We start from the raw sequence: 27,251 nt of genomic DNA on the forward strand, positions 1-27,251 counted from the left end.
TTACTTGCTTTGTTTCTATTGTGGATAGAAGTAGTGCGATGAGAACGTGGGTTAACACTGAATGAAGCTCTAAAGATGGCGTTATCTCTATTTGTTGTACCTTCAATAAATTCAATTCCTTTTACATAAACTCTTCTCCACATTTTACTTTATCATTTCATCTACTTTGTTTTGCTTATAATTTGTTCTGATCTATTATTATGAAATTAATACTCCTTCTATCTCAATTTGAAAATTCACATTTGACTGGCACAAAATATTGACTATAAATTATTTTATGCATATTATTGATAAACTATATAATTTTTTATTTCAAAAAGAAAATATAAATATATATATATAATAAAAATTAATATGAAACAAAAAAAAAAGTAAGAGCTATAACTTATAGATGCTCAAGATTCAATTTCTTTCGCAAAATCACACTATTCCTTAATTACAGAAGAAGAAAAAAAAGTAAAATACTCAAACACCTCTAAGTTTTAATTAAAATTACCTTTCAAAAAAAAAGTTTTAACCAAAATTAAATGGAGGTCTATTAATTTGAGAAATAGACACTCTATCTTAAAAGAATATCTATTGCTGGACACATAAATTCAATTGTTAGCCAAGCTTTAAGATTTCGATTAGTTTGCTGACGTGATAATATCTTTGAGACAACTTTATCCTCGAATATGTCAAAAGTTACAATACTATATAAACTTTTATTTTTTATTTTTTATTTTTTTCTTAAAAAAAACTACCTACCTTCTCTAGCCAGATCCAATCGGAATATCGCACTCCTTCAAGAGAATGCTAAGGTCGCGCTCCCTTCTGAGGGAACTGTTGTGCTCCATCAAGGGAATTGTCGTGCTCCCTCAAGGAAGCGCCAGAGCTCCCCTCTGGGTGCAATTTTGAGCTCCAGATCGCGTCAAATCTAGCACTCCTCGATGTTGAGGAATGCAAAATCTAGCCACAAGGTAGTCGACTGGCTAGTCAAATTGTCTAAAAAATGAAAATTTGACAGAAAGAGGAAAGAGTATTTTAGTTTTATTAATTTTTTTGTTAATGGTGTTAAGATTTTTGGGTGTAAGTGTCTATTTTCTAAATTAATAAACTTACATGTAATTTTGATCAAAACTTAACGGTGTATGGGTATTTTACCAAAAAAAAAAAATCAGTGTGCATGGGAGAATTTCTATGACCTTTAGGTTAAATCAAATATGACAATGTTTGCTTAGCTGCATGGATAAGGAAGGTTAACACGAGTTCAGGAGAGCTTACCGTCTCAGTGTTATCTTAAAAGGGATGGAAACATACACATCCTCTAGCAATATCGGCCTTTGCATAGATAGATGTTTTCAACATAAAATGTTGAGTTGAATTTGATAATGTTCATTGAATTGAAATGTTCATCTTCTTCCCCAGTTCCTGTCTCCATCTATCACATTCTTTTGCTAAATATTTTCATTCTCATCAAGAAATAAAAACGTTAAGAACTTCAAATGCTTGTTTGTGATTTTGGGTTCACATCTAGCTTAGGCTTGGACTAATAGGTCGGCTCAAGCTTTGCTCTTCTTTTTTGGCTGAATGGCCCAATCAAATCTAGCTCGAAATGCTCAGTAAGATGTTTCAAACACCCATCTGTAGTACAAGCCATATCTAAGTTACTAACACTTATACATATACACCCATCACAATCCTGATCAATTGATTGTTCTACCACAGCTTTACTGTTAGCTTACAGTTTTTTTCTTAGCCATCATTTTATTAATGTTTTCAATAACGAACATTCGAGATAAGAAGACAGAGCCAGAGCAAAACAGAGCAACAATAATACAAACGTCAAGGCCTACCACCCACGTCGAGCCTTTTCTCTTTTTGTTTTTGTTTTTAATCTTTTCTTGTTGATTGTAATTGACTGACTAAACAAGTTTCCAATAAGTTAAGGTCCATCCATTAAAAAAGTTTAAAAAGTTGAGGTCCAGGACATCCAAAATGAAAATTTAATATTATTACATTTAGAACCGGATTAAATTAAATATTAAGTATTTGAAAGATTTGGAGAAATAATTGAATGAGAGAAAATTTTATAATAATTCTCCCTAAATAGAAAATCCCAATAAATGAAATCAGAATCATGACATATTATTAGATAAATCATTATTTATCACTGTTAGTTATAAATTAGACAAATTAAAATGTAACACATAAAAGTGATCCCTTGAAGATGGGAGGCACTGGGAGGGAAGAATGTAAGAAGAAGAAAATTTATCCTAATCCTTATCAGTTAATTTTTGTACCATACTTTTATTGTTAACAATTACATATTATAATAGTATTAAGTAATTTTTAACGAGTTGAGGTCCAGGGCAATCAACGGGACGTGTTGAATATTATATAGCCACTGGTGCTATCCAGCATTCCTAGGATATTTTCTCTCATTCATGCCGGTAGCTCCTGTTGTTTTCGTTTTTATGAGCTCTCTCTGCAACCAAGAAATGGTTGGCTGTTCTGGTTGTCTTCAAGTTTCAGCTTCTGGTTTGGCTGTTTTGCTGTGACTGTCTTCATATCCGATGTTACTTATGTTTTCTCAATTTATAGCTCCGCCATTGTATGTGGATATTATTCTCAGCATCTTGGTGATTGTTAGTGTTTATCCAGCATCTTTGATTGTTATTCTCTAAGTTGTTCTACCAGCTTGTTGTCATGTTGATTTTTTCTGGTCCTATTACCTTGTGCTGATGCTTCTGTCATTTGAGTATCTGAACTATTTTTTGGATCAGCCTATTGCTGATTCCTCGCCGCTTCATCCAGCTTGTTAATAAAATCCACATCTTTTTTGGCTGACAAAAAAAAAAATTAGAGACAGCCAGAGTTGTCATCTTAGTGTATAGTACTTTGTTTCCACGAAAACTAATTTTGTTGCTGCGTTTTCTGTTTTTTCAACTTTCCTGATTGACTTTCATTGACCGACTTAATAGTATCGAGCTTTTATATCGTGGAAATTGCCCAAAAAACAACAAAGATAACACTTAGAGAAATCAAACAAATAAAAAAATACAAACATTTACATGGTTTGGCCTCTTGCCTACGTCCACGAAATGAAACTGTTTTTTTTATTATTGAGAAATTAAAGTACAATAAATTGACCTCTATGGTTCCCCAAACCAACTCAAGATCTTTTGCACACTCTTTCTCAATAACCTCCCAAGAACATTTACCAAACCACTCTAGCTACACTTAGAGCAAAAGGCAAAGTTACAAGGTGTCCCCTCTCTAGAGTTTTCAAAACACTACTTGCAATTCTAAAGCCTAGAGATCTACTTTTATAGTATAAAAATCCAAAGTAGAATATGATTCGGACTCGATGTGGAATAAGAAGTTTAAAACTATACAACTACTTAATATTATAAACAAACAAGAATCCCAATCAAATAAAATCTATAATTCTAGTCAACCTAAAACTCAGCAAATCTCCACCTTTGACTTGAATTCAAACTCCTTAAACCTCTTCCACCAGTCACACCTAATTGAAACTTCCTATTGCACCTACTTTCCAACACTTTGAACAACTCTCCAAACATAAGACTTTCCAAATCATTGGCCTTTATAATTACCACGACTACACATACTGAATCAAGCATGGTCCAACACTCGATTCTACAAAACGGCCAATGCACTTGTGTAGCTGTCAAGTCAATGGCACTAATTGACTTTGGAAAGGGACCTTGACGACCCTTCCAATTCATTACTGACAAGATTTTTCTTTCTTTCACCATCGTCTACACCATGGGAACCTTCCATCACCTCCTCGGCAAATGAAATCTCACTTTGGTAGCTATCATCTCTTATGCATTGTTCCCATCCTTTCGAGGCCTCACATTCTAGACGATACAAGCCATTATGCAAATTCCCTCTCATCAGGACCATGTCGCCTTGTGTGACTTTTACCACTCCATCACAAGCTTAATATTCATTCCCTTTGGAGTCTAACAGGCTCAATGATATTAGATTTTTACACATCTTTGGGACATTAGCCACACCACCCAAAGAGCGCACAACCCCATCAAACATTTTGATTTTCACCACTCCAAGACCCATGACCTTCACTATTGACTTATTACCCAAAGTCAAATTCCCAACCACCCCTTCTTAAAGTAAATCAAAACAATCTTTTTGATAACATATGTGAGTGACAGAAGCAGAATCTAAATACCAATAAGAATTTGTATTCATATTTTTTGAAATTGTAAGGACATCACAATCATCACCTTTAGTAACGAAAGCACACTCACCTTTGTTCTCGTTACTTTCATCCCCTTTTGTAGGACAATCCCTTTTAATTTGTCCATACCTTTGCATTGAAAGCACTGAACATTGTTGGATCTAGACTTGCCACCCTTAGATCTCATACCGGTTGACTTCCTCTTACGAACCTCAATTACCAATGCCAAGCCACTTGGATCTCTATCCCATTCCTTACTTTTCTTTTGGGCTTCACGAGACATTAACATTGCTTGTGCTTGATCTAACGTTATTGTATCCATCCCACATATCAGAGATTCCACAAATACCTCATAGGAATCTAGAAGCGAAGCTAGGAACAATAGTGCATTTTCCTCTTATTGCACCTTCACATCAGCCTTCTTCAACTGATCAATGATCCCATTGAAATCATTCATATGCTTCATGAGGTCTCCATTCTCCTCCATCTTTAAGTGATACAACTTTCACCTAAGCTGCAACTTGTTGGAAAGACTTTTCGTCAAGTAAATGTTCTCTAACTTTACCCACAATCTTGGAGCATAATCCTCATCAATAACATGGTTAAACACGTTATCTCCAATGCAAAGTTGAATACTGCTCACACACCTTTGCTCTAACTTTGCCCATTCAACTTCCTTCATGTTATCTGGTTGCCCTTCCTCCTTTCCTAGCAAGGGGTGCATTAACCCTTGCTGCACAAAGAGATCTTTCATCCTTCTCTGCCACTACGTGAAACTAGTCTTCCCATCAAACTTCTCAATTGACAAATTCATAGAACTAGTGACTTTCGACATCCTTGTTGAATCTTTAATTTACCAAACCCGAAGCTCTGATACCAGTTTGTTGTGGAAATTTCCCAAGAAACAACAAAGATAACACCCAAAAAAATCAAGCAAATAGAAAAACACAAGAATTTACGTAGTTCAGCCTTTTACCTACGTCCACGAAGTGAAACTATTCTTTCTATTATTGAGAAATTAAAGTACAATAAATTGACCTCTATGGTTCCCCAAACCAACCCAAGATCCCTTGCATACTCTTTCTCAATAACCTCCCAAGAACACTCACCCAAACCACTCTAACTCTACCTAGAGCAAAAGATAGAGTTACAAGGTGTCTCCTCTCTAGAGCTTTCAAAGCACTATTTGCAATTCTAAAGCCTAGAGATCTACTTTTATAGTATAAAAGTCCAAATTAGAATGTGATTAGAACTCGACGTGAAATAAGAAGTTTAAAACCATATAACTACTTAATATTATACACAAACAAGAATCCTAATCAAATAAGATCTAGAATTCTAGTCAACCTAAAACTTAACATTTTACTTGTAAGTAAGTCGAGGTTTTCTTTACTCTTTTAATCAATTACCTATAAATTTATCATTATTATAAGCCTTTTCATCTCACTATGTTAACTAGATGGAGGGGAGCTCCTCAACTATTTCTTTTTCAAATGAAACCATTCAGGATTTCCTTCATGCCCTCTTAATTACCCTTTTAATTGCTATATAAAGTGGCCTAATCCTTTTTCTATTTTCTGCATGTCATTGTCAGTTGGCTCCCCTAATATGGATGAATGCTTGAGGAAGGCTACTCAAAAAGGAGATATTGTTGAAATATATGCATCAATCCAAAGAGATGGAGATATTTTCAGGCACATTGGTGAGATGGAGTTCGTTGACACTCCATTACACATAGCTGCACCTTGAGGGTGGATTGATTTTGCAATGGAGATAATGATCTTTAAGCCGTCATTCGCTAAGAAGCTAAACCCAGAAGGTTTTACTCCCATTCACCTTGCAGTGGAAAATGGGCATGAAGAGCTGGCACTACATCCCATTCACCTTTGCACTGTGCAATAACTAGAGAACAAAATCTTGAACTGTTGGCTAGATTTTTAGAAGCTTGTCTTGAATGTTTTCGAGATATGACAACTACAAAGCAGACTACTTTGCACATTGCAACGAGAAACAATAGATTGGAAGCTCTTCAACTTCTATGTCGGATGCTTAGGAAAAGTGACTACTGTCAAGATGTGGTGAACCAAAAAGACAGGAATGGTGACACGGCCTTACACATAGCTGTGCACAATAATCAACCCCAGGTCCGATCTCATCCCTTCAAACTAATTTTACTTTTAGTAAAAAAGGAATGGATTCTTTATTTTGGAATGGTATTGATGGTCAATGAATTATGGCTTTTATTTATGTCTCGATAAAACAGATGCTCAAACTACTACTAAAATGCAAGGCTAATTAGTTTGCGACCAATCAGGCTGGTTCAACGGCATTGACTGTTGCACATGAACGTAATAACACAAAGAGCATTAATATTCTGCGTGGTTGGCGAAGTGCAAGCTTTTTCAACTTTCAACGTACGAATTGTACACAAATGTATGTGACAAAGGCATTAAAAGTAATTTTTGAGGGTATGGATAGTATATCAAGTGAGGACCGCAATGCCTTACTAGTACTTTTAAGATTGCTTCTAACAGCTACCTACCAAGCTAGTATTAGCCCTCTTGGTAGTGTTTGGCAAGGTGATTCTTCCTCAAACTCCACTTCCACTCAAGTATATGATGAACAAGTACCGAGCAAATCGGTCATGACTGAAACTTAATTTCTTTTTTTCTATATTCCAGCCAATACCGTCTTTATAGTAACGTTTTTTCTAACATTGGGCCTCCTTAAACCTTTTCCCTATGGTTTCAGGACTGCCCTTCAAGTACTACTTGCATTTCTTGCTATATCCTTCGACGAATCAGTATCTTTTATAGAGCCAACTTATTTATCACTTTTAGTTATCCATACATTTTCAGTGCTAATTTTTATTTTAATGATGCTCATGTGTGTTGCTTATCGGGTATCAAAAATTAGTGTTTTAATTCTAGGATGTTGGTTAATGCTGGTTAATGCTTGATCTGTATCATTCAGTTTGGTTTAGACCCTTTTTAATTCTAGAGTTTTGGTTAATGCTTGGTCTATGTGATCCATTATGGATAGGATTCATTTTCGTTGTAGGATGTGTTTTAGCAATATTGAGGACTTTAACATCCACATAATTGTTATAGTTCCTGTATCCTCATTAGTACTAACTCTGTTTCTACACTAGATAAAAGTAGTACAATGAGAACGTTGGTCGACATACCACCCCTCAAGATATATTGTCGATCCCTTTGGTTGTCTCTTTGTTAGTTTGTTTCTTGAGGATTTCTACTGAAGAGTGGAGTGGTAAGAAGGGAGGGTTTTTTTTTTTTTCGTGGCGGTTGCGTTTTGTCTTTCTGTCTCTGAGGGTTGGGTTGTGGGCAAGGGTGGTCTCCTTCAAAGGCTTGGAAAGATGAGAGTGGATCAGCAGGGGTGGGGAGTTGAGGGTGTTAGAAAAATTAGCAACAAAGGAAAATAAAACAAGTAAAAACAGTAATTGGTCTGGGGCGTGGTATCACTGTCCTTAAGGATAATTTTCGCCTCTTCGGAGTATAAAACTCTATGCAAAAGGACTGTAGCGATTATCCTCCAAGATTCAACAGACCCTTTCTTATAGTTTGCACAAACTATTAAGGGATGACAGGAATAGCAGAAAAGTTGAAACCCAACTAGAAAATAAAGGAGGCAAAGAAAGCTTAAGGGAAGAAAGGAGGCAGAGGAAATTAGTCGAGAAAGCTTAAGAAAAGAAAAGCTTTGGTGTGTGTTGTGAGTGATAGTGTGAGGCTGTATTTATAAAAACCTGGTCAGCATTTAACTAAGTCAGATAAACGTTGGAGCAAAACCAGGATAAACGTTGAGCAAAACTAGGAGAACCAAGTAAGCATGATAGAGTTTGAGTTTCATTTAATCAAAGGCTGAAAAAGCTTAAAAAAATTAAAGTCAAGGAACAAAAAGTCACTTGAGCTCAGCCCATGTGTATATTAGCGAGCATGGGGGGAATTTGAAATTTCTAAAGGTTTGGCCCAATCTTGTGTTTGAGCGAGCCCACTCCGTTTTCCTTACTTGCAACAAGCCCATAGTTGGTTTTCATATATAAAGTATTCACATTTTATGTATCTTGGCAATATGAGATGTTTGAACCTTATGAAATACATTATTTTCCAACAGAGGGTTTTCTTCGGTTTTCTTTCTTTGTGCTCCTCTTCTGTGATCGGGCACCTCATTTCTTGTGCTGGGGTGCTTTGGTGGGATGAAGCTGCTTGGTGAGTCCTTGTGCAATGCTCTCTCTCCAAGGATCAAAGGTGGTTCCTGGCGCGTGCTGTGCTGCAATGATCCGTTCCAAGAGTTGCTGCAGCCCAGTCTCCTCCTTGATGGATTGTCATTTCCCTTGCGAGTCTGTTTGTTGGCAATCCTTCAAAGGGGAATGTTTGCTGGATTCTGTTGGCTGCTCACATTGTTGGAGTGGGGCCGCTGCTTTCGTCTTCAAGAAGGTGCGCACGTCTGGCCTGGATCAATTCAGGATGTCTAGGGTCCTTTTGCTGTCTCTCTTTCCTTCGGTTGTTTCTACGCTGGCTACCGTGGTATTTGCTGTCTTAAACGTCCCAATGTCTTACTCTTTTGGGTGATCTTGTCCGTTAGGTCCTTACTTCTTTCCTACCAGTTTCAGCTTACGGTTGGCTTGAGTTCTTGTATAAGCTATTGTTCTTGTTTTAACGCTGCCATTCTTCTTGTGCAGTTGAACTATGTATTTTCTTGTTTTCCCTTTGCCAAGCCGATTTTCATGCCAAGGGAGTCTAAGGCAATCTCAGCTGGAGACTTTCTTTGATATATCGATAGTATGACCAATAAAATCTATTTTTCAAAGAAAAAAAAAAACGTTGAACGAAGCTCTAAAGATGGCTGCTACTGCGTCTAGATATTTCCTATTTACGATTTTGTATCTTTATTTGCTGTATGACAATGTACCACCCAAAAATTCAATTTCTTCCAATGCAAAATCATCTCTACTTTTCTCTTTATCTTTTATTCTACTAATTTATTTTACTTATAATTTGTGTTGATAAAAAATTAAAAAATAATTATTATAATTTTAGCATATAGTGTAAATTATTTTATAAATAGTTTTTTCCTTTTTTTTTTTTGTCAAAATAAGCTGCATAGTCTTAAGTTCAAAAAAGTAAATTTATATTAACCCTCTTGTATTTTTTGTGTTCTGAACTTATAACACATTAACCCTATTGACAACCATTGGGCTAACAGCATTTCTCCTCCCAGGTGCTTCTATTGCTTTGCTATTGCTCGTGCCACTTTCATTTTTGTGTTCAAGCTACATGCTCTCCATGAGCATCTTATCCCCGACTCCTCTTTGGTCCAAATGGAATACATTTCAATCAATAGTCTTTATTATGTTGCTGGTATTGCAGTTTCCTTTGCGGTGCTTAAGTCGAAGAAATTGATGTGTTGTTAGTGTGATAGGAGCTGACAAGTTTAATATATATGCCTCACCATGTGGAATATCTAAATATAGCTTTTCCTCTTGCTTTTTTGTTTTCTCTTTTCTGTGTGTTTTGTCTTTAGCTGCATGGATAAAACCTAAATCAATGCTCAAGCATTGGAATTAAAATAAAAGAATCTGACGAAATTTATCTTAATCCTGATCAATTGATTTTTCTACCATAGTTTTATTGTTAGCTTGCAGTTTTTTTTCTCAGCCATCATTTTATTGATGTGTTCAACGATGAACATCTGAGATACGAAGACAGAGCAATAATAATACAAACAGTAAGCCCTAGCACCCGACGTCACGCCTAAATTTATGTTTATTAAAATCACCTTTACGCGACAGGCAACACAACACTTCCTATCACCAAACCAAATTATAGTAGGAAAATCAGTCATAGCATAAAACAATCCCTTAGCCTCATCAAAGCAGAAAGACAATATGACTTCATCCAGTATAGAATTGCTTCTCTAATTTGTGTCGAACACTCGTCTGCCTATCAGAATACTCCCTTCCTGAACAGCAAGCACTTATATTCGTAAGATAGTTCGTTCAGTGTTAACTTCTTAAAAGATATTAAATAGAAAAAACCCAATAAAATAGAAGTTTAACTTAAATCGATTTGCTAGAACGACTTCTAATGTTTCTGTGATATTTAAGAATCCAATGAATCGCAATCATTGAATCCAATTCAACAATTAATTAACGACCTCTTTCCCAACACCATGATGAGTGATGAAAAATTTTAAAAACCATCTCTCCCTTTCTTGACTTACATTGATTTTTTATTCTTATGAGCCAACCATAAGTTTTGAATATTACATAGCCACAAGTGCTATCCTCCCTTAAATATATTTTAAACCAGATTAAGTAGTGAGAGAGAGAGTTGTCATCATAGTGGTCCAAAGAAGACTGTTTTCTTTATAAAAAAAATCTATCCCGGATTTTACCTTTTTTGACTTTAATTGACTGACTAAACATGATTTTAATAACTTGACGTCCATTCTTTAGAAAAAAAAAAAATAGAGGCGAGTGGTTGCAGCCCTTAAAATTTTAAAATATTTTATATATTATATATTTAAAACATTAATTCATATCATTATTATGAGAATGCGTTAAGAAAAACATTAAGACACTTTTTGAATTGTGCTAAAGATTAGTAAAAATAAAAAAGTCAAGAAATTATTACTTAATTAATAGATTAATTCATCTTGTTTTTATTCTTCCGGTTTCTACAATAATTATAGAGAAAGTCTTTTTAGTAATGAAAATTGTGAAAATAAAACTCTGAAATAAAGTAAATGATGAGTTTCTTATAGATAGTTTAATTATTTGTATTGAAAAAGATATTGTTAACCTTTTTAATACAGAATTAATAATTGATAAATTTAAATACAAAAAACATCATCGGGTACAACTTTTTTAAAAGACTATTATAAGTCTTTCTTTATATATTACTTTTGATTTTCATGCTACATAAAATTATAAAATTATTAGATATTATGAATCTTTTGATTGTTAGTTAAATTTAACATATTAATTTTAAAAATTTTTAGTCTTTATTTCTCTTTATTTCAACCTCCCAATAAAAGTTAACTAACTCTGCCCTTGGCAGCGTCCAAATAAAAATTTTAATATTATTATAGGTAGAAGGATGCCTAGTTGTACATAATTTTAAAACTCCATTAAATTAAACATAAGTCATTGAAAGATTCAAAAAGAGAGATTATTTGCATTTTATTGTACTATTGGTTCCAAGTAGTTGGATATAACAATTGTCATGCATATTAATGAAAAGTATGAACTTATGTAGAAGTTGACATAGCAACTTATAAGTACATGTTATATTATGATATATAAGATTATGATCAACATGGTAAGAAACCTGTATCTAATAAATTGAGGTCGAGTGCTAAAGTATTTTATCCAATTTTTGACTCTCAAACGTCCTCTTAACAACACTATCTAGTTAAAATCTGAGAAGAAAATTGTTAATTTCCCTTTGAGAAAACGTCCTCTTAACAAAATCCGATTTTTTCTTGTTTCATTAGCTCAGGTCGGAGAAGAAAATTGCAATTGAACTTTGTGAAGCAGTTCCCCTTTGAGATAGTATATTTTCTTCTTTTTTACAAGCCAGATGTCACTAGAAATTTTTAACAAATAACTAAAGACTTTGGATAACATAGTGGCTTAGTGCTAATAAAATCATCTTTCAAAAGAAAAAAAAACTAGGAAAAGAGCTTTTGCTTTTGCATTAGTTAAAAAGCACTTTCCCGATATTTCTTAAAAGAGCTATCAACAATTGATTCAATATTAAATATATGTATTTTTATTAAAAAAGTTGAGCTAGAATTCACAATTTTTTAAATTAAATAAAGATTATTTGAGAAAAGAAATGCAAAAAAAATTTTTTATGACGTGATAATGCTAATCTCAATTTTTTTTGTGTTATGTTAACGCCTAAATATATTTTAATAAATAATTATCATGAAAAGTTGAGGATATTTTAAAGAAAGAACTGTATCTTTGCTTACTCAAATAATGTTTTACATTATGCTTACTCGTTATTTGACTCTAACAACAACTAGACTCAATTAAAATCACTTCTTACTCTATCATTTCTCATTTTAGAGTTATGTCTTTCAATTTTTTTATATCTAATTAGAAGCTTCCTCATTTTAGTGTTTTGGATTTGTTGAAGAGAGAGTTGTCATCTTTAGTGGTCTAAATTATTGAAGATTTTATAATAAATAGAACTGTTTTTTCCACAAAAACTCCTTTATTCTGCCTTTTCTGCTTTTTAATCTTTCCTGGTTCATTAAAATTGATTGACTAAACAGCACCGAGGTTTTTCCTTGTAAGTTCGTCAAGGTACTCCTGTGCAGGGCACCCTCTCTTTACTCGTTCAATTAATTGCTGCGAGTGGCCTTAAGTACTAGATATTTTCTCTGTTTTAACTACACTCTAATTAGCCTAAGCCCTTACAATTACCTATCATTTAATTCCGGATTTGTAGCCTAATCCTTTTTCTGTTTTCTGCTTGTCATTGTACTTTCGCCCTCTTGATATGGATGAAACTTTGAGGAGGGCTGCTCAAGAAGGAGATATTGTTGAATTATATGCATCCATCCAAAGAGATGGCGTTGTTTTGAGGCACATTGATGAGATGCAGTTCGTTGACACTCCATGACACATAGCTGCAGCGCAAGGGAGCATTGATTTTGCAATGGAGATAATGATGTTAATGCCATCATTCGCTAGGAAGCTGAACCAAGAAGGCTTTAGTCCCATTCACCTTGCGGTGGAAAAGGGGCATAAAGAGCTGGCCCTACGTCTCATACAAAATGATAAAAATCTTGTCCGTGTAAAAGGGAGAAAGGGTGAGACTCCTTTACACTATGTAAAAACTACAGAACAAAACCTTGACCTCTTGGACGGATTTCTGGAGGCTTGTCCTGAATGCATCCGAGATATGACAACCGCAAACCAGACTGCTTTGCACATTGCAACGGAAAACAATAGATTGGGAGCTCTTTACCTCCTATGTCGGATGCTTAGGAAGAGTGACGATTTTCAGGATGTGGTGAACCTGAAAGACAGCAATGGCGACACTGCCATGCACATAGCCGCACGCAAAAATCAACCCCAGGTTCAACCTCATCCCTCTAACTAATTTTACTTTTAGTGAAAAAGGAATGGATTCTTTATTTTGGGATTGTATTTGATGGTCAATTAATTATCATTTTAATTTATGTCTCAATCAAACAGATTCTCAAATTGCTATTAAAATGCAAGGCTGATAAGTTTGCGACAAATCAAGTTGGTTTGACGGTGCTGGCTGTTGCAGACGAACTTGATAACAAAGAGAGCAAAAGTATTCTTCCTGGTTGGCTAGGTGCAAGAGCTTCAAGCTTTCAATATGTAATTCGGAAACAAATGGTCAAGCATGTGACAAAGGCATCAAAAGTAATTTTTCAAGGTATGGACAGTATATCCAGCGAGGATCGCAACACCTTACTAGTAATTTTAGGAACGCTTCTAACAGCTACCTTCCAAGCCAGTATTAACCCGCCTCGCAGTGTTTTGCAAGATGATGGCTCCCCAAACTCCAAGTCCACTGTAAATGAAGGACGTGGCAGATTGGTCATGGAAGAAGTTAAATTTCTTATTTTCTATATTCCAGCCTATACTATCTTCATAGTATCGTTTTTCCTAACGTTGGGCCTCCTTAAACCTTTTCCCCGTGGTTTTAAGACTGCGCTTCAAGTATTACTTGCATTTCTTGCTATATGCTTCGACCAATCAATATCTTTCATAGCGCCAACTGATTTAACATATAAAGTTATCAGAATATTTTCAGTGTTGGATTTTATTTCAATGATGTTCATGTGTATTGGTTACCGAGTATCAAGAATTAGTGTTTTAATTCTAGGATGCTGGTTATTCCCTGGTGTTACTCCATTGCAGAGAGGAGCCTTTCCAATTTTAGGGTGCTGGTTATTCCTCGGTCTATATGATCCATTCTGGATAGGATCCATTTTTATTTTAGGATGCATTTCAGTATTGTATGAGTTTTATTACATATAGATTGTACTTGTTATAGTTCGAACATTCTTGTTATCAGTTGGTATGTTTCTATTCTGTTTTGAGCAGTACTGTATATTTAATTATATAGTTTCTTTTTCTTTTTCTTTTCATGCAGTGAGTACAAGTAATTGAGGATAATAAAATCACTTTAAAAAAAAATAGTTTTATTGAAGATTCAAATTGTGATACCCCACATCCTATATCAGATATGAATGTAAATGTTAAGATTTATATAACAATCCAAGTTCATCACTACTAATAACTTGAGCTTGAGCTTTTAAGGACCATGTGGTTTAGTATCGAAAAGCTGTTAAACCAGTTGTTGGACTTAGATTGTTACAAATGGTATTAGAGCCTGCATCAGTCCGATGTGAGTTTTCATATTACTTTGGTGAGATCTTGGTCCCGTGAATGTGATGTGTGGCTTTAATATCTCTTGAGCCATTTAGGAACAAATCAGATTTTTTTTCTTCTCACCATGGGCCATATCTCATGTCCTGGAAGTGGAAAGTGATTCTTCCAATGCCATCAGCTAGACTAAAGACCACAACAAGGTCCATGGCGCTTGAAAACTATCTCCAATGCCATTGAAGCTCTTCTCGTAGCTGCATTGGAATTCCGTTGAAATATATCCTACGTGAAGCCAACGCAGTGGCAGACGGATTGGCCAAAGTGGGTGTGACAAGGACCAATAGTTTTAGTGCTTACTTCAGGAGCTTACACAGGGATGAAGCTACTGACCACCCCTTACCCTGAGCTTTTCTGTTACTGGTGTGCTAAGCATTTTACTTAAGTCGATGTAGTTGATTGCCTTAAGTCTTGATAGTTTCTCGACTTTGTGCTAATCTACTAACCAATGGTCCTTACTATAACCAAATTACAGTAGGAAAATAAGTCATAGCAGCAAACCAACCCCTTACCCTCGTCAAAGTTGAAAGAAAATATGACTTAGATCCAGAACAGAATTCCTTCTCTGTTTCATGTCGAATATTCGTCTGTCTATCAGAATACTCCCTTCTTGAGCAGTAAGCACTCCTTATACAGACCTTATGAAAATTTTTTTTAAATTTTCTTGAAAATCAAATAAAAATAAAGAAAAAAAAGATGAAAAGAGTGTTAGTTTAATTGGATTAAATCTATGCAATTAAAAATAAGGGTAAAATACATAGACTCTCTCAATTTTTAGTCATAATTCCACATGAGTCTGTTAGTTTTTAAAATAAATACTCTATACTAAATGTGTAAATAGTATTAATGCTTAAACGCAAAATATATAAAACACCCTACTTTGTTGTCACTCTTTCTTTCTTTCAGGTTGACCGGTGACACTTCCTTACCTCGGCCGGCCATCAGATCAGTGCCCCTTGAAGAGCACCATGATTGGTGGTCCTTAGGAGCATCGAATTGACCAGCGTGGTCGGTTGGTGAAAATAGGATAGAGTTTTTCTAAAAAAAAAATTATAATTTAGTAATTTTGAAAATTAATGAAAGGTAAAATTGTTCTTTCAATATTGACATGTCATTAATTTAACGGAGTTGACTAACGACTAGATTTATATGTCCAACAGAAATATTCTTTTGAGACAAAATATTCTTTTGAGACAAAATATTCATTTTGAAAACAAATAAACCCGCATGAAATTATAACTAAAAGTTGAGAGATTCGTGTATTTTACCCTAAAATAATCATGAAAATCATGTGTTATCTATTACACAATATATATACTTTATTTGTAATTGAAATCGTCTCTTTTAAGTATTTAACTTTCCAAATGTAACCTTAAAAGAACATAGTTAGAAATTAGGCAAGCAAAACAAATATATTTTGCAATTTATTAAATGAAAACATAATTATACTACTATATATAAGCAAAATAACATAAGCTTAAAAACTTATCCATGATGTCATGTCCCACGTCATCATGGATGGTCATTCTCTTGCTTCATTAACTCCATTGAATCTGCCAATGGTAACTGATTTAGTCAATGAGGTGTTTTCTTTTTCCAGATTTTCACTCACGTGTCTTCTTTTGTTCTATCAACTTCTTTGGTAATGTTATTAATTTCATGGTAATGATTCTCTCTTTTCCTAATGTTAAATGAAGCAGACTTATATATCAGTCATAATTTTACTTATATTTTTATGTAAATTAATCACAAATAATTTCAAATCACAAAAAATACGTGGTTCAACTGCCATTGAAAAATGACAAGGTCGAAGTTTTCAGTGTCCTGGTGGGATGGCTTCAGAGGAACCTTCATAGAGATGCTGAATACTGGGAAAAAGAAATCGTCAATTGGAGGGACAGTGAAGACGAATTTGTGTTGCACATTGCCGCAAAAGGAAGCTAACGTCAGGTACTCTGTGTGTGTCTGTATATATATATATATATTCAATCACACAAAATAAATATAACCTTAAAGAACATAGTTAGAAATTTGGCAAGCTAGCAAAATAAATATATTTGTAATTTATTAAATGGAAACATAATACTACTAATATATATACAAAATAACATAAGCTTAAAAACTTATCCATGATGTCATGTCCCTCATCATCATCTGTGGTCATTCTATTGCTTCATTAACTCCATTGACTCTGCCAAGGGTACGTAAGTTAGTCAATGTGGAATTTTCTTTTTTCAGATATTCACTCACGTCTTTTCTTCAATTCTATCAACTTCTTTGTTAACGTTATTAATTTCATGATAATGATTGTCTCTTTTCCTAATGTTAAATGGAGCAGACTTATATAATTTAGCTATATAAGTGTAAGATAAAGTTAGACATTAACTTTATTATATCCATAATGTTATTGGCATTATTCCCTTTTGCACACCAAGTGATAAGGGTGAAATAAATAAAAAATAATGTCAATTGAAAAGTTCACTTTTAAATTAATTTTACTGATTCTTTGAATTCCATCTAAACTTCATTTTCACACCAACAGTTTGGTGTCCCCCATTAGAATCCCCGCCACTCAAAAATGCGCTCCATATAATCTCAGAATAGTGACATGAGATTAAAATATGAACACAGTCCTCATTCAAATCACACCATGAACATAAGTCATTATCATTTTCAAAGTAAATATCAGTAGCTCACAAGAAGCTTGTGGCTGCAATGGAATTTAGGAGAGCTAACCATTAAAGAAATTGAATATTTGAGAGGATAACGTATTTTCAAATAGATAAATCATACTTTCTTGTCTCCATAGTTGACTGACTTCCTAACTACTCATGAATTTAATGTTGATGTTGACGAAAGTGCTAAGCAGATCTAGAAACTCCATGAAGCAGTTCGAGAGAAGATTATTCTTCAAACTGCTAGATACCAAAAGCAAGCCAACAAGCACAAAAAGTTAGCTAATTTTGAGGAAGGAGATTTTGTGTGGATTCACTTAAGGAAAGAACGTTTTCCGAAGTGTCGTGCCAAATTATCTCTTCAAGCTGATAGACCATTTTAAGTTTTAAAATGTATTAATGAGAATGCTTACAAGATTTGAGCTTCTTGGAGATTATAAAGTTTATTCTACCTTCAGTATTGCTGATATCTCTCCTTACTATGGAAAACACAAAGAAGATAGATTTTGAAAGTGATTTTTCTCCAATTTAGGGAGAATGATAAAGGAGTATGTTATTATCATATTATTATCCAGGTCTCACATAGGAGTTATAGGATAAATAAGAGTTTTAGTTTATTTAAGAATTGTAGGATAAAATAAAAATCCCACATAAGAAAATAAGAAAGTTCTCTTTCTTAGGAATAGTTATATAAAGCCTTAATTGTTACGCATATTGAAGTTAAGAATAGATAAAAAATATTTTCTTGAATAAGTAGTGCTTATTTTCTCTATATCGATTAAGAGGTTCTAATATCTTTAGTTTGGCTTGGGAGTTTACAATTGTTCTCTATATTGCTTATTTTCCCTATATTTTCTCTATATTGATTAAATAAGAATTGATTACAATTGTTCACTTATTATGTTTCACTTTAATGGCATTTTTAAAAGTGAAAATTTGACTATTTTTTACCTTAATGGGGTTTTCAAAGTTCATTGGTGTTCACTTAATGAATTATGGTTATTTGATATCAATTCTTACAGAGGCGGAGCTAGTCAATTTTTATTAAGGGGGCCAAAGACAAAGAGAAATAAAAGGCTAAAAAATTTTAAAATTAATACGTTGAACTTTAGTATTAACGATCAAAAAATTCATAATAGACAATAATTTTATATAAAATGTAAATTAAAAGAAATAAAAAAAAACTTATAATAGTCCTCTAGCAAAGTTTTGTTTAACGATGACAATGTCCTCCGCATTATAAACAACTAACTTATTTGTAAGAAACTCATTATCCATTTTGTTCTAGAGTCTTATCTTTCTCAATATAAACAATTAAAAAATTAATGCAGTCAACATCTAATAAATTAATATAAACATTTAAAAATATAAACAATTAAAAAGTTATGCACATAAAATGGATCTCCTTATTATAGGAGTTCTTCAAATACTTTCTTATGATCTTGTAACTTGGAGGTACGGTTTATGTCCCCCTCCTCTGTACTTCTTATTTAGTATTTAATAAAATTTAACAGGGTAGCTGGGCCCTGCGTGAATTTTCAGCATAAAAAAAAAACATATAATATTCTTATTTTATTTCTATTTAACCTTAAATTATTAAATATTAAACTATAATGCATAAAATATAATAGTTAAATACGCTATACATAATTAATAATTTTCTCTTATATAATCAAGATTGTTTAAAGACTAAATACTCAAGATAATTTCCTTTCAACTTAATATAAAATGTAAAACACATTAAAAAGATATACGATCAAGATAATTTCTTCTTATATAATTAAAATTAATAAAATATTATATATTAGTGAAATTTTAAGCAACAACCAATTATGCAAAGCTAGAACTTATATTTGAGAATCACATAATAATTTTTTAATTTTCAAAGACTAAAATCATTGAAAATAATATCTACATAACAAAAAAAATGAAGAACATAACAAGTAGAAAATAAAACTTACATAACGAAAATGAAAAAAAGAAGAATATGGTTGATAGTTCGTTGAAAATTGAAAAAGAAAATCTATAGAAACTCAGAATATATGAGCAAATAGAATAAATTGAAAAAAATAAAAATAAATAATAATAATAGAAAAAGAAAAAAAAATTTCCTTCATTGTAATTTCATAATGAAAAGACAAAAAAAAAGAGAGAGGGAAAAAGGTGTGGAGAAACTTAAAGAGTAAAATTGAATAAGGATTGTAGGATCATTTTATTATCTTTTATTTGTGTTAATTATTTAATAAAAATTATTTTAAAGAAGTCATTAAAAAATATATAATATATAAAATTTTTAAAAATTTTGGGGGACCATAGGAAAGGGACGCTCAACTTTATAACATGAACACAGTCCTCACTCAAAAAGTTTGTGGCTGCAATGCAGTTTAGGAGAGCTAACCATAAATTTTGGAGAGGATAACGTATTTCCAAATGGATAACCATACCATTTTTGTCTCCATAGTTGACTGACTTCCCAAGGCAGTTGTCGCGTTCTCTACAGAAAATGTTGTTTTCGCATAAAGACATGAGCTTCAACCTCAAAGGTCGAAAAAACCTCTCAGTTTCAGATGGAGAGAGCACAATTTACGAGTCATTATTTTCTTATAATATATCTTATATGTTATAATTTATGTAGTAATTGACAGCTCAACCAAACGTAAATAGGAACATGGAAAAAGTAGTTTGACGGGTGCATGCAGGGATATAACAGGTATGACTTGCCCCAAAAACGAATCACTTCGATCAGCGTGGACCCAAGGTTGAGGGAGGCAGCTCGAACCGGAAATACATGTTCCTATAAGCAAAATATAATTTATTAAATAAAAACATAATTAGACTTCTATATATAAGTAAAATAACATAAGCTTAAAAACTTATCCATGATGTCATGTCCCTCATCATCATCGATGGTCATTCTCTTGCTTCGCTAACTCCATTGAATCTGCCAACGGTACCTAAGTTAGTCAATGTGAAATTTTCATTTTCCAGATTTTCACTCACTGTCTTTTTTTCTCAATTTTATCAATTTTATCAATTTTATCAATTTATCAATTTTATCAATTTTAATTTTAATTTGGAGGATACCTACTTCTTTCTCAACCACAGAAAATAAGTACTACTACAAGTAGACTAAACCCTTCCAATTGTTTTCCTGTGATTATTATTAAATCTTATCGATGGATGAAAGGTTGAGAAGTGCAGCACAATCAGAAAATTATTAAATCTTAAAAAGTATTGTTATGTAAATTTTTTATTGCACTTTTTTCAACTTGAACCGTCATTGTTAATGTACGCAACTTTTATAGTTGTATTTTTTTTCAAAATATTATCAAACATTTGTATGATACAATTAAATCTATAGAAAGAGTACTAGATGTGTAAAAAGAGTATAATTAAAAAGATTTGTAACAATACTATTGGAAAAAATATAGCCAAAGGTCAAAATAGAGGTGGCAATTGTGTAATAGGGTCAGGTCAATTCCGGTCGAAGAAATTTTTGTTCTTTTTGGTTTCTGGTCATTGCAAATCAAATCAGGTAATTAGGGTTTGACACTTGAATTATTAGATTTGGATTGTATGTGTTCTGGTTATTTTTAATTTAAGGGTTGACTTTTTAAGTCAAATGAAATTGGATTTAGATGAATTGTTTTCAATTTAAATGTTGGCCTTTTAAGTCGCATGGATTTAGATTTAAACGAATTGTTTGAATTTGAATGATTTCGAGTTGGTTATTTGGGTTGTTTGGGTTCAAGTAGTTTTGAGTTCAGATCAATTCAAATTCAAATTGTTTTGAATTCAAGTCCTTTTCAACTTTGGATCATGCAAGTTCAGATTGTTGATTTTTTTTTTTGGTCAAAATCAATTTTATCGAGTTTGGGTTTGAGTTCAAGATTAGCTATGCCAATTTTAGTCAAAATTATTTGTAGTGCAAGGAAATATATATTTTTTTGGGCAAATTTAAGGAAAGAAATTTGAAATAAATACATTGGCTCCTCTTAAGTTTGATGAAAATAGTGCATTAAATGTAAAAACATATTCTAAAGTAAAATTTTGAATTATCTTATTTTTTTAATGAAGTCAGTTTTATTGACCTCTTCAACCAGCATGCCATTGTAAGTCTCTAACCAAAGCGGAGAAGACTTGCTATGGCATAAATTTTTCATGGTTAATTTGGGCAAAATATAACCTGTGCAATTACAAAATGATCCTACCACTCAAAAAACAATATCGGCATGTACCCACAGATTTATCAAACCCGCTATCATAATCAAAGCTCAACTAAATCCAAGTACCTAACATTTGCCCTTAATCTCTTCAAGATAAATTGTAATCGATGCCTATTTAACAATTCCACCAGATCAAAGTTTCCACTGGCCCTTGTAGCGAGGGCTTTTCACCTAACCCCTTTATATCTTTTAGTTTAGAATTTTACAATTTACAAATTTAATTATTTATAGATATTATTAATATTTACAATTTACAAGGGTTCTGATACCCCGAGGAATAGTTTAGTAAGAACAATTTATTTTTTTCCTTAAAAAAAATTGAAGTAGAAGAAGAAAAAGTTTGGTAACAACGACTTCCTGCCTCTTACCAACCTTGTTGCTGTCTTGATTTAGGACCAAGAAGTCTTCTTGCTAGTTGTCGTATATATAGGAACAAGCCATTACCATTTCCTTCATATCCTTTCCACTCTAACTGCAATATATTGATGATCGATTCCTGCTTCTAACTAATTATTTCCATTCTCCACGATATGGATCCAAGGTTGAGGGAGGCTGCTCAAACAGGAGATTTTAACTACTTCTACTCACTAATTGAGGAAAACGCAAGCGTTTTGAACGACATTGATACAGAGTCTTTTGCTGAGACTCCATTACATGTAGCGGCTTCTGCAGGGCAAATTGCTTTTGCCGTAGAGATGATGAATTTAAAGCCGTCGTTTGCAAGGACGCTGAACCAAGCTGGGTTTAGCCCCATTCACTTAGCTTTACAAAACAAAAAAACCCTTTTTGTACATCGACTCCTAGAGATGGATAAAGATCTCGTTCGAGTCAAAGGGAGGGAGGGTAAGACTCCTTTTCATTACGCTGCTGAACTAGGAGAGCCGGAAGAACTTTTGAACGATTTTCTTGAAGCTTGCCCCGAATGCATTGAAGATGTAACTGTTCATGGTGAAACTGCTCTGCACATCGCGTTAAAATGTAACAAGCTTAAAGAGTTTAAATCCTTGGTGCGATGGATACGAGGAAGCTGTCATAAAGATGCCAAACTGTGGGAAGAACGAATCCTCAACTGGAAGGACGAGCAAGGCAACACTGTTCTGCACATTGCAGCCTTGGAAAACCAACCAGAGGTTTGCTTTTCCATTTATCAGACTCCCAATTGACTTGTAATCAAATTAAAAAACTAACTAGTTATTAGTACATCTTCTATGATTTGCACAGGCAGTAAGACTGCTGGTAAAGTGTCGTGACGTAGTTGATGTGAACGCCAAGAATTCGGAAAATTTGACAGCACTGGAATATATCTCAAAATGCGATGAAAACGATGAAAGCACTGAAAACCAAAGGCCAGTGCCAAATAGATCAGAGATTACTAAAATCTTGCGAGCTGCTACACCTCGAATGCATCCCTTCATGGCAATCCTCGATTTCGACGAGGAGTTAATGTTACCTTATGTTAAAAGGGTAATCACACATATTGCTCGGAGAAGGGAGAACATTTCAAATGGCATGCGCAACGCATTGCTGGTAGTCATTACGCTGGTTATAACAGCCACTTACCAATCCTCTTTAAGTCCACCTGGTGGTGTTTGGCAGGGAGATAACAGTAATACTTCATCTAAATCAAACTATGCTAGCATAAATACCAGTAATAGTAGCACCCTTGCCGGAGAACCGCATGGTCCGGGGACAACCGTAATGCAAAAAAATACTTTTGTTGTGTTCTGGACTTACAACACATTAACCCTATTGACAACCCTTGGGCTAACAGCATTTCTCCTCCCAGGTGGTTCTATTGCTTTACTACTGCTCGTGCCACTTTCACTTTTGTGCTCGAGCTACATGCTCTCCATGAGCATCTTATCCCCGACTCCTTTTTGGTCAAAAGTGAATACAATTCTGTCAATAGTCTTTATTATGTTGCTGTTATTGCCGTATCCTAGATTGTTTAACGAGAGACGGCGAGCCCAAATGAAGAGTGAATTATCTCCACGTGCGGTGCTAAAGTCGAAGAAATTTTATATCAAAATATTCTTTTTTTTGGTTGCTGCATTGTGCTTTACTGTAATCATGCTGCAAAATTGGTTACATTCGTAGATTAGAAGTATTTAGGACCCCAACCCTTTCTGAAGTCTAATCTTAGCGTTGTGTTGTTTCTTATCTATTTAATAAAAGAAGTTGGTATTGTAATTCTTGACTCTTCTAAATACTATAAATGCAAGTGTCTTTGGCCTTTTTGATGTTTGTTGTTTTTTGATGCGTTCTCTCCTGCCGTCTTTTGGTTAGGGCAGGCTTGCTTTTTCGTTTTAAATGTTTGCGGCTGTGATAACTGCCACTTCTTTTTTGTGCAGTTAAACTTTTATGTATCATGATTTGTTATCTCGATTTTCATGTCAATGGGAATCTTAGGTAATTTCAACTTGAAATTAATATTGGCATATGGGATGTATGACTAATAAAATTCCCTTAAAAAGAAAAGTTGGTTTTGAGAATTAAAGTTTTCTTCTTGAGTGTAGCATTTTTTATTTGCCCAAAGTCTTTACTCGTAAAACCGTGGGGCAGGCTGAAACCCCAAAAGTCCACTGAAAACATTTTTGGGGTTGAAAATGGGACCCTTTTCTCCAGCAAACTTTACTATTATACCAACCCACCTAGCAAGGCTATTACTCTATTTAATTTAGTGTATTAATTGAGTACAAATTTGTACTCTTTCATGTATTGACAAAACCTTAAGTAACGAAAATTAGAATATTATTTTACTGCTTATGGTATCATATTGCCAATCAATAAAGAAAATAGAGATAAATATTTCAAAATTTTCAGCATAGTTTACTGCAATGTTTAATGATAGCATTCTATTTTAATTAGGTGCAAGGTCAACATTTTCATCTAATTTTCGATGGGATATCACCAAACCATTACGCCCAACTTCAATGCCCCTAAACCATCCACTAGTGGTATCCTTGTTCATAAGAACACTTATGGCCTCCACAACAATATTAAACTGCATCGCTGACAAAGAGCATCCTAGAAGCTGTGGGTTTGGCAACCACACAATCTCCTCAATGGCAATATTTACTTCAAATGCTTTAATCCAGGACAAGTATTGCATTTTAATCACAAGAAACTAGTTCCAATTTATCCCTGTTTTTCCATAAAATATATTGTAATTCCAAAAACTACTAACCGTCTCTTTTAGCAACACCATTGATCATATTGTCTTGACTTGATAAAAGATTCAACGGAGTTTGGTATCTCGCATTGGAATCCCCACCACTCAAAAATACAGCTCCATATAATCCAAGAATAGTGGCACGAGATTGAAATATGAACACTGCCCTAATTCAAAGCCACGTGAACATAAGTCATTATCATTTTCAAAGTAAATATCTGTAGCTCTCAAAAAGCTTGTGGCTGGAATGTAGTTTAGGAGAGCTAACCATAAATTTTGGAGAGGATAACGTTTTTCCAAACACATAAACCATACGTTTTTTTGTCTCCATAGTTGACTGGCTTCCCAAGACAGCTGTGGCTTTCTCTACAGAAAATGTTGTTATCGCATAAAGACATAAGCTTCAACTTCAGAGGTCAAAAATACCTCTCATATTCAGATGGAGACAGCAGATTTTAAGAGTGATATCATTTTCGTATAACATAATTAATATATTTTAAGAGTAGAAAAAACCCTACAATTTATGTATTAACTTATGTATTTATTGTTCTAGGTTGAAAAGTGAGTCTGTTCATCTAATTATTCTCTATGGACGTTATTATGATATTTAGTAGGATGCTGTTCAGGAATGTCGTCAAATTTCTTTTTGAGCGATGACTAATTTTTTTTCTTTTTGTAATTGAGCAGTTTTTTTTTTTTTGCCCATACTAGATATTATATACTCCAAACAATCTTTTGCAAATCAGCTAGAGACTTGCTGATGGAATATTGGTAACGGTAATAAAATTATTTTTACAAAAATTGTCAACTTACCTTTTCTTGAAATTAATATTGGCATATGGGATGTATGACTAATAAAATTCCCTTATAAAGAAAAGTCGGTATTGAGAATTAAAGTTTTCTTCTTGAGTGTAGCATTTTTCATTTGCCCAAAGTCTTTACTCGTAAAACCGTGGGGCAGGCTGAAACCCCAAAAGTCTACTGAAAACACTTTTGGGGTTGAAAACGGGACCCTTTTCTGCAGCAAACTTTACTATTATACGAACCCACCTAGCAAGGCTATTACTCTATTTAATTTAGTGAATTAAAGGAAGTCAACTTCAATGCCCCTAAACCATCCACTAGTGGTATCCTTGTTCATAAGAACACTTATGGCCTCCACAACAACATTAAACTGCATCGCTGACAAAGAGCATCCTAGAAGCTGTGGGTTTGACAACCACCCAATCTCCTCAATGGCAATATTTACTTCAAATGCTTTAATCCAGGACAAGTATTGCATTTTAATCACTAAAAACTAGTTCCAATTTATCCTGTTTTTCCATAAAAAATATTGTAATTCCAAAATGTTAGGATAGTCTTGAATTGTGATTTAATTAGAATTGTTTAATTCTAATTAAATTAGTATACTTTATTAAATAGTCTTTAAATCTGGTTAGACTAGAATAATAATTTCTAATTATATTAAGATAAGGTTATTATATTTGACACTATAAAAGGACCCTATGGGGTTAAAGAATAATAATCACCTAGATTTAGAGAGAGTGATTTAGGTGTACGTAGGATAAGGGTTGTAAGTTTGAGACTGTTCTTGTAATCTCCTAATTTTTCTCTTAGTGAATTTTTTTCTGTTGTTGTGCCCGTGGACGTAGGTCATCAAAAGACCGAACCACGTAAATTCTTGTGTTCTTGTCGGTGTGCTTGATTTCTTTCTTTTTTTTTTTCTATTGATTGGGTTAGATCTTGGGCAATTCTTTAGAGAAAATTCTATAATTTTCCAACAAAATGGTATCAGAGCTTCAAGGTCTTAAGTCAATTTGAATCTCGCTATGACAACTTCGTCGACCAAGTATGAGATTGAAAAGTTTAATGGAAGAAACGATTTCAGCTTGTGGCATGTTAAAATGCGTGCATTACTAGTGCAACAAGGACTGTTGAAGGCACTGAAGGGAAAAGAGCATCTTCCCTCGAATTTATCTGATGGTGAGAAAGATAACCTTATGGAAAAAGCACATATTGTTATTCTCTTAGTTTTATCTGATAAGGTGCTAAGAGAAGTCACGGATGAAGAATCTGCTGCTGCAGTGTGGCTTAAACTCGAAAGTATTTATATGACCAAATTCCTGACGAATCGGCTTTATATGAAGCAACGATTATATACTCTCAAGATGAGTGAAGGTATGTCCGTTAATATCACATTTATGAATTGGATAGAGTTATTCTTGATTTAAATAATATCAATGTTAAAATTGAGAATGAAGACCTAGCCTAATTCTTTTATGTTCTTTGCCTCTATCGTATGAAAACTTCGTGGATACTATGTTATATGATCGAGACACTCTCACTTTCGATGATGTAAGAGCATCTTTAAATTCCAAAGAATTGAAGAAGAAAGTTGGTGGTATCCAGAATGAAAATCAAGCAGAAGGTTTGGTTGTGAATAGAGGAAAAAATAGAGAGAAGGGTATAGACAGAAAAGGTAAATCTAAAGCAAAAGGGAAAACTTGCTAGA

General features: G+C 33.7%; 2 protein-coding genes across 2 annotated transcripts in view; both read left to right on the plus strand.

Moving 5' to 3' along the window:
- Positions 1-27,251, plus strand: part of LOC18586215 (serine/threonine-protein phosphatase 6 regulatory ankyrin repeat subunit B) — an 87,546-nt gene that overhangs the window by 37,826 nt on the left and 22,469 nt on the right. The window lies entirely within an intron of this gene.
- On the plus strand, positions 21,973-23,685 carry LOC108663798 (ankyrin repeat-containing protein At2g01680-like). Its single transcript, XM_018129257.1, has 2 exons — positions 21,973-22,697; positions 22,789-23,685. Exons 1-2 carry the CDS (start codon positions 22,098-22,100, stop codon positions 23,662-23,664), a joined length of 1,476 nt encoding a protein of 491 aa, XP_017984746.1. The 5' UTR covers positions 21,973-22,097; the 3' UTR covers positions 23,665-23,685.

This window comes from Theobroma cacao, chromosome 10, assembly GCF_000208745.1.
Source record: "Theobroma cacao cultivar B97-61/B2 chromosome 10, Criollo_cocoa_genome_V2, whole genome shotgun sequence".
NCBI classification, from domain to species: domain Eukaryota; kingdom Viridiplantae; phylum Streptophyta; class Magnoliopsida; order Malvales; family Malvaceae; genus Theobroma; species Theobroma cacao.

Bases quoted from the DNA above. Each gene is read 5' to 3' on its own strand.
- LOC108663798 (XM_018129257.1), top strand. From the start codon at position 22,098: ATGGATCCAAGGTTGAGGGAGGCTGCTCAAACAGGAGATTTTAACTAC. The intron at 22,698-22,788 runs GTTTGCTTTTCC...TGATTTGCACAG, and splicing joins CCTTGGAAAACCAACCAGAG to GCAGTAAGACTGCTGGTAAA.